Source organism: Micrasema longulum, unplaced genomic scaffold (genome assembly GCF_059751315.1).
Source record: "Micrasema longulum isolate JH-2025_06_02 unplaced genomic scaffold, ASM5975131v1 h1tg002118l, whole genome shotgun sequence".
Taxonomy (NCBI): domain Eukaryota; kingdom Metazoa; phylum Arthropoda; class Insecta; order Trichoptera; family Brachycentridae; genus Micrasema; species Micrasema longulum.
In genome coordinates, this window is record NW_028279283.1 from 146,820 (window position 1) to 155,863 (window position 9,044).

The 9,044-nt window shown below is 31.5% G+C and overlaps 1 protein-coding gene across 1 annotated transcript; it reads left to right on the forward strand.

The window, feature by feature from the left end:
• The first annotated feature begins 4,696 nt into the window (after positions 1 to 4,696).
• Positions 4,697 to 5,678, forward strand: LOC148272989 (uncharacterized). Its single transcript, XM_088239292.1, has 2 exons — positions 4,697 to 4,906; positions 5,164 to 5,678. The coding sequence occupies exons 1-2, from the start codon at positions 4,888 to 4,890 to the stop codon at positions 5,676 to 5,678; spliced, it is 534 nt and encodes a 177-aa protein (XP_088095418.1). The 5' UTR covers positions 4,697 to 4,887.
• Positions 5,679 to 9,044: the final 3,366 nt, after the last annotated feature.

The window sequence follows — 9,044 nt, forward strand, 5'->3', positions numbered from 1 at the left end:
CAGTTATATTTAATTGCTTAGTTTGTTTAAAAAGTTTTCTATTTGCTGTTAAAGAGGAAAAGTCATAAACTAACTTTAATATTTTATTTTGCTGTCTTTGTAGTCTGTTTACGTCATTTTGATATCCTGTTCCCCTAAGTACTTACATAAAACATATTTTGGTTTTGACATAAGCTTCATCGATCACTGCACAGCTCTGTTCAGGAATATCTAAGGGCGTTCCAGATGAACTAGCTGACAGGCGTCTCACGCTTAGATCAGCTACGTCTACAGCGAGAGAAAAAGTTATTATACCTCTACGCAAACAGCGCACTAAATTTGGTGAACGCGCATTTGCGGTCGCAGGCCTTATGGCATGGAATGCTCTCCCAGCAGAGGTGCGAGGCTGTGAAAGTGAAGTGATGTTCCGGAAAAAACTTAAAACCTACTTGTTCTTTAAATCATTTTAAGGAATCCGTAGCATGTGACCACAAAATAAATTGTTTTATTTAAATTACAAATTTAAAAGCTTCAATCAAATTTATTTAACTATAGAACCACTATGTAAAGCGCCCTTGGGGTATTTTATTACGAAAATGGCGCTATATAAGTTATCCATCATAATAATAATAGTAAATACATTAGAATATTTTCGGTTTTTGGAAAAAAAAAATGATTTAAAAAAAACTACATAATGTCTTCACTTTGCTGATTAAATTGCTGATATGAATTTTCCAAGTCAATCGTCTATCTATTGTTAGTCCTAAGTATTAAACATGTTCAATTTTAGTTGGTCGTTCATCATTTATGTGAGCATTTATTTTATGACTTCTTTTTCTAGATTCAAAATGGTTAATATTGCTTTTTTTTTCATTAAGTGCAAGTAAGTTTGTGTTTGTCCATTTTGTCAACATAGTCAGGTCCTTATTGATGTTATTGTTTGTTAATACGTCTGTTAAATTTTTATATAATAGTCCAATATCGTCGGCATACATAATAATTTTTCCTTTAACATTGTACAGTGATTATTTATAATTTTAAGATATAGATCACACAAACATTACTCTGTGAGAAAAAAAATTTACACTAAAAATGCATTATGTAACTTGGTAGACATCATAATAATAAATTTGTATATTATCTCCTTTCTCCTCCTTATCCTTTCTTCAAGCATCTTTGTCCCAATTCCACCCAATTTACAATAATTTACTGTTTTTTAAAACAATAATATTTTCTTTGATTATTGAAAAATATTTACGAGTACATGAAAATAACATTTTTATATGTATAAACTTATATGTATTTATTCAATATGTAATATATTTTCTTTACTAACTTTGTATACTTTGTAAAAATATGTTATTAGTTTTGAGTTTATACACAATATGTTTATAAATATGTTTGTAGAACTGTTAATTTTCCAATTAAAATAAAATACATAAATAAGTCATTCACATATAAAATATATAATAGTGGACCCAAAATAGATCCTTGTGGTACTCCAAAATTAACTTCCTGTGTTTTTTTTTCATTTACAAAGGTATGCTGCTTCCGATTTGTTAAGTATGATTTTAGTTGTTAATATTCTTGAAATTTTACTTCAATATCATTACATTTTTTCGTCATGGTTTCAACATCTGCTGTATCGAAAGCTTTATTAAAATCTAAAATTACTCCTGTGATTGGAATCTCAGTATCCATGTTTGTTTGAATGTAATTTATTAAATTTACTAGGGCGGTTCCGGTTTCTTTTTTTCCTAAACAATCTTGTTGATTGAGAGATAATATATAAAGATTTTTTAAATGATCCATTACCTTATGAATTTTTATTTCAAATATTTTGTTAAATACTGTTAAATTTTAAATTGTTCTGTAATAACTATGATCTGTTTTATTACCTCCTTTATATATTGGGGTGATTCTTGCTATTCTTGCGCCTAAGCCTACTTTATCTATCACTAAAAATGGATTCTTAACCCAGGAATATTGCGAAAGAGTTGTTTTTTCATAGAGTTACTCCATTTTTTGCGAAACACCTATTCAGACTCCGTGGAACATTGGTGTTGCGCGAAACATAGTTTGGAAAACCATTGCCTTAAGGGTTATAATTTTATTTTTAGATAACTATTTGAATTTATTCAATATACGTATTTTTAATTATGAATAAAAAAGCTCATTTGAGTCTCTTGTTATATATATATATATATATGTTATATATATATTTAATAATATATAAACAATAATTATTATTTTCATTATAATTAACAAACATTTATGATTAAGTATACGCCCATTTTCAAAAAATATTCCATTGAATTCTTCCAGTAAAAGAAACGTTTTTTAAAAAATATATAAACCTCCACACAAGTCAGCGTTGTCTATAGTTGATAATATGATAGTGTATTCTGTATTTGTTACTTTTTAAAAAAAACGAAAATACAAATATTTAAAATTAAATAATCTAACACTTACACAATGCATACTTTTAAAACCTTGTTATTCACAAAAGCAACTGGTTCAGACGTATTTTCTTATTATAAACCTGCCATTTCAATTAAAATACAATTTGTAGTTTTTTCAATAGAAAAATTGTATTTTAAATACGGAATAGAAAAGGTTAATTTATGAGCATACATTTATTTAAATCAAAATCTGTTTTTATTAAAAAGATAATTCAATTACTTAATTTATTACTTTTTACTCGAAAACATTAATTACTTAATACTCGAAACAAACTACGTAGAATTGTGGAGATGTTGTTTCAAAGTGCATTTTTTTAATCGTGATTTCACACAAAAACATTTTTAACACAGCTGTGTTAAAGCATTCTTAGCGTACTTGAATTATTTTTAAAACTTAAGGTATTTAATGTCACGACGTTATATTTAATACTTTTTAAAATTTACTTCAGCATTTATTGGGAAGCATTGGAAAAGAGGTTTAAAGTTTAAAATAATAGCACATAAATTTTTTTTTAGTTTATTAAATTTTTTATGATAAAAATTTGATATCACCCCTAGGAAGTTGACAAAAATGTATATATTTCTATGAAAATTTGAAGTATTTTTCTTAGGAATCTATATTTGACATATTTTTTTCTTTGTACGCGTATTCAAGTTTTCATTAAGAAAAAAATGTTTTACTTTATGGACATTTAAATATAACTCTGTAAACTAACAGTTGTGATACGAGCCCAGGTCTGCATTTAAAATATTTAAAAAACTGATAAAAAACAATAATCAATATATTTTGTTGATTGAACCAACTACAACTAAACCAGGTTATGCAGAAAGCAGCCACTACACAATTTTCAAAAAATTAGATATTGATATTATTTGGTGCAATTAGGTCTTCATTAATCAAAAATCTTTTGTTTTACACTGAAAACGCGTCAACAAACTATTTTAAACAATCTACAATACCTAGAATATGCTACCAATACAACAATATATTTACCGAAGCTGATATTTTTTGTGACAACGTATGTAAATTTAGGTCAAAAGTTATAGAAATTTTGAGAAAAGCAGACATTTAACATTATTATTATATAAATATTTTTTTCATTTCGTTTCTTTTACATTTATAATATTGAACATAATTAAAATTATTGTATTAAGTGTAAACAATTTTTTCGGTGTGTGCATGAGTTTCTTACTCTAATATACAAAGAAATTGGCAAAATATGTGTTTCTACTGTTTGTTTACCTAATAAAATAAATAAATAAATTACAAGTACAGAGACAAATTTTTTTTTAGATGCAATGTGCACTGGCCATACATCACCGGTAAAGGAGAGCTGGAAAAAATGTACACAATCCAATAATAAGTCAAGGTGCTCACTTAAAGCAAACAACACGTTAGTTTTTCTAAAAACCGAACCTATTAAAGTCTTGAACGACATTAGCAGATGCTTTTCCGATCGCTGTCTAGGGGTGGATTGAGAAAAAAACAAAAAGAGGGATGAAAAACAAGGCTGTGGGAAAGAAAGATATCAAAGTGCTTAAAGAGGTTCACTTACCCTGAATCCGGAAGTACTTACGTGGATACAAAAGGAAAGTCTCGGGGGATGTGGGAAATTATACGAGACGTGAGAATTTAAGGAAAGCGCGTGCTACCGATATACGAGTATGACCACCTTTCTCTAGCGGTTTTCTTTATCTGGATTCTGAATGGGAATGTTTTAAAAGGCGCTTTCTTCAACTTGTCACTTGTGTAAAAAATATCGTGTTTGCCAAACCATACGACAGGCAATTTAAAAAAAAGTTATTTATATTGAATTTCATGTAAAGTACTACTTGCCAAGCCAAGCTCTTGAAGCCTACGAGCCCACAAATTATGAATTCAAATTCATGTTTTTATTTGCTAACAATTAATGATTTCATAGAAGCAAATTTAGTTTCCGATCCATGCTAGAATTTTTTTTGTAATTTATATCGACTCTTTTGTTTCGTATATCAATTTATCAATAAAACTAAAATTAAAATTAACTGTCATTGTCTTCTCTGTTACATAAAGGTAAGGTGATCAGTCCTCTGATTCATGTGCCAATCTAAAAACAATGAAATACTACGATTCAAACAACCTTAAAAATCAATATTTCAAGTATCGGGAATTGAACTCGTGACCTCAAGAACCAAACCGCCGCACAGTGTTTTGACCCATACAAGCTACAAGATAAAAAGTCACCTTTGAATTCTTAAACGATGACGTCATGGGGGCATTACCAGATAGTTAGTGTGACGATTGTAAGCCTAATTGGGGTGATTAATGCTTAGGGTGATTCATACCAGAATATGAAAGTCGGATAATTGGTTTTTGAAAGCCTAATTACATTTATTTGCATTTTGGCGTCCGACGTGTAAAGGTTGTTTATCAAGTTTAAAGTTTTTTATTTCGATTAAAAAAAAAATGGAAGCTATTTTGGAAGGTATGTTGTATAGTTTTTTTTTCTAATATTTTAATGTATTTCGTTTAGGTATTTAAAAAAACAATAATTTAACTCATGTATTTTTCAGTAGTTAAAAAAATATCAATTTCCAACTTCTCGAGAATTTATCTCGGAGAGTATATCAAAGTAGCAAAATATTATTTTTATTTTTCAATAGACCAATTTATTGTTAATTCATTACAGTTTCGATATTTTACCGCACGAAGTTGCATCTATCTTATTTTGTTATTTTACAGGTACCAGATACGAGATTTACAGGCAAGAATTGTACGTGATGTGGAAGAGTTTGACGAAGAAAGAAAGGCTTCAAGGAGTGTTAAATAATATTGTTAGTAAATTTGAAGTCGGTGAACTCGGTGCAAGTGGTGAAAAACTGTTAAAAAATCAAATTAAGCTTATTTGTTTAAATATAAGCAGAAAATGGACCGAATCTGGCTGTAAACTAGATAGATTTGTTAAAAAAAAAATTGAGTGGCTCGACGGTAGTGAAAATATTTTGATATGTGAAAACTTTCGACAAAGTCCTACAGTAGACATGAATGAACCATCTACGTCTACTGGAAGGCCCGCAAAGGATTTTGGGGCATGCAGTGATCAGTGCAAAAGGACAAAAGTGCGTGATTTAGTGAGTACGAAGACATCTGAAGAACTTTCGTTTGCCACGCAGGTATCTATTCGAGCATCAGGAAAACGCACAGTTGCCGATCTCCTAAAGAAAATTTTGAAAGCTACTCCCAGCAAAAATACGTAGGGAACGTCAACAAGTAAACAAACAGCGGGCATTGACAATTGAGGAAGCGCTAAGTTTATACGTTGACTGTAAATTATCTTCGCATTCCTACAAAGTTATGCGTAAAAATGCCATAAAAACTGGCCACAACATATATGCGGCATTTTATAGTTTGAGAAAAGCAAAAGACGCATGTTGCCTGAGCGAGGAATTTGTCAAAATAACGGAAACTAGTGCAGAAATCCAGCTACAAGCGATTTTAAATCATACGGTGGAACGATTGCTAAATGTAGAATCAGAAGTCTTAAAAGAAAGAGTTCCTTCAGGTTCTGTACTGACTCTTATATGCAAGTGGGGTGGAAATGGAAGCTCAGGACATAGTAATTATAAACAGAAATTTCACACAGAGCATGCAATAGATAAATTTTTATTTATTATGTCATTCGTTCCAATACAACTAAGGCTTAATGATGACCCTAATATAGTAATTTGGCAAAATTTAAGCCCTTCCTCAACCTCTTATTGTCGTCCTATTAAATTTATTTTCGCCAAAGAAACTGATATTCCTACTAAGTCTGAAATCGAAAAACTTCAAGATGCAATTGAAAAACTTGAAAATTTTTATGTTAATATTGGAGGTGTAGTATTGTTCATAAAATTTAAAATGCTTTTAACAATGGTAGATGGTAAAATTTGCAACGTTTTGGCTGAAAATAAGTCAACCATGTCCTGTTATATTTGTGGCGCCAAACCCAGTGAAATGAACTCTATTAGTATTAATAGAGTTTCTCGACAAGAATTTTATTGCTTTGGCTTATCTACATTACATTCTCTTTTTATATTTCTCAAAATACATCTATTTGAAAATCACTTATAACAAATGTTTTATTTAAAAACCTTTAAGTTTTATCATCATCATACCATATCCGCTCCCTATGTGGAGCATATGGATTCCATAATCTGCCTCCGGCCAAGCTATCGACCTCCCGTACATCCTCCCAAGTTAAGTCCACGTACCGCAACTCTGACGCAAACTGCCCACAAATTGTCAACAGCGGACGACCAGGACGCCAAGAACCTGATGCCTTGTAACATAGGCAAGCATGGTTAAGGCTCTTGGAAGGCATACGTAGTACATGGCCTTGCCAGCCAAAACGCCTTGGATGACAGTAGATACCAAGGGTTGCTGTGTCCGTTGCCTCACTTCTGTGTTCCTTACAATGTCAAACTTTTAAGTTTATTTAAACCCTTTCAGTTGTCATGTTTAACATAATAAAATCAGCTGTAAAATGGTTATTCTGACAAAACAAGTGAAGGCAGATTAGTTCTCTCGGGTGAAATCTTTATTTTATGCCCAAGTATCTAATATAATTTTCAATGATTTATTTTATAGGTTGACCGATTTATCAGTCAATAGAATTAAAGTAAAAATTTCAATTATTTATGATCCTTAAATACATTATTGGATGCAGATATCAATTTCCAGAAAATTTATTTCGTTTATTAAATAACAAAATGTGACATATTTTTTATAAAACGAATTATTATAACATATTTAATAAAAAAAACTTCTTTTTAGGATTAAATGAATCGCATACGTGAGTTAAAAGTACATTCAGAATTTTTAGTTTCTAGCTTGTATGAAACGAAACACTGTGCGCCGTTGACGGCCAAGCGCGTGTTACCTACGCTCAAGCCATCCTAAATCTCAACCACGAGAAAGACAAATTTTTAACCGAAATCATAATAAGCGACGAAGCCAATTTTAACCTCTGTGGATATGTGAATATGCAGAGTTAGTTATAAGGCATTGAAATGAATTGTGTTTAACCCACGAAGAACCATGATATCCACTCAAAGTTACTGCATGATGTGGTATTTACGCTGGGGGCGTCATCGGGCCCATTTTTTCGAAAACGCCGCCGGCCAAACAACTTCCGTAGACGGCGAGCGTTACAGAGCTATGTTCAACAACGTTTTCATTCCTCAATTGGATGAATTGGGATTGAAAAACGTGTGGTTCTAACAGGATAAAGCAACGGCGCATACTGCACCAGCCACAACCAATGTTCTGAGGGCTGCATTTCCGGGTAGCTTTATCTCTCGTTTTGGTGATTTCCACTGGCCGGCAGGATATCCTAACAGGGCATACGTAAACAAGCCTCAGACTATTGAAGCTCTTAAAGAGAACATCCATCAAGAATGCGAGAACCTATCGATGGAAGGTCTGGAAAGATTGATGGAAAACGTTATAAATCGCGCCCGCATGGCGGTCACTTGGCAAGTATATTTTTTTTTGACTTAATGAAAAAAAAATGAGGACAACACCACAATTCAAAAGCAAAACCAAATGCTTTTATTAATAAATAAAAATTACAGCAAAATAATATTGGGTGACAACTTTTGCGCCACCTTGAATTAAAAATTTTTTTTTTAAAAGAAATGGAATTTTCTAAAAATACTTGATGAGAGCTTTAAATTTGTCTCAACATAAAGCGTATTGTTAATTTATAATAGTTTCCTCTAAATTCAATACAATAATTTTAAAATACTAAAATGTCATACCTACTTAACAATTTTAGCATGATTTCGTTTGTATATGTTGGCCCAAAAAAACTTAATCAGCCTCGATACAAAAATTAAGAAAGTGATAAAAAAAAAAAAAAATAACATTTTTCCGCCTCGTGGTGTAACGGTCAGCGCGTTCGACTCCTGATATGGTTGACATAAACTATTGATTTAAAAGGGGTATTTCTACAATTTCATTCGATATTCTCTAGACTGGCAGCTGAAGCGTAAGACTGATAACCTTACTTTTATGTAACAAAAATAATCAAGATACGCTGCATTTGTTGTACCTATTCAATGCCCTATGTATCATAAGGTGCGGAAAAAGAACAATGAATTAAGACAAAAAAAAATCGTTTAAACAAAACAACTAGATTTTTTTCTTGCGGTGCCTTGTCACGTTGGTGATCACTACAGCGAAAGGATCTCGGTCTTACTATATTCTCTCTTGTATTCCGCAGCCAGGACAACTGCTTATTAAATATACTCGCCATAGTGATTCCTGGGAAAAGATGACCAGAATGGTTACCCGTTGCCCTCTCTGGTGGTTTTTTCTTTCGGGGTTACCTTCCCTTAGCTGGATAATCCATATTTATATTATAAATGCGAAAGTGTGTTTGTTTGTTCGTTTGTGTTTCTTTCACGTCGCAACGTAGCAACCGATCGACTTGATTTTTGCATAGGGATATCTGGAGAGCAGAAAATAAAATTGACTAATTTTATCCCTAAATATAAAATATCACTCCCTCGGGAAAGTTCTATATGAAAAAAAACATTCTTCTTTCACTTTTCACCGGAGCAATTGATAGAGACGTGCTT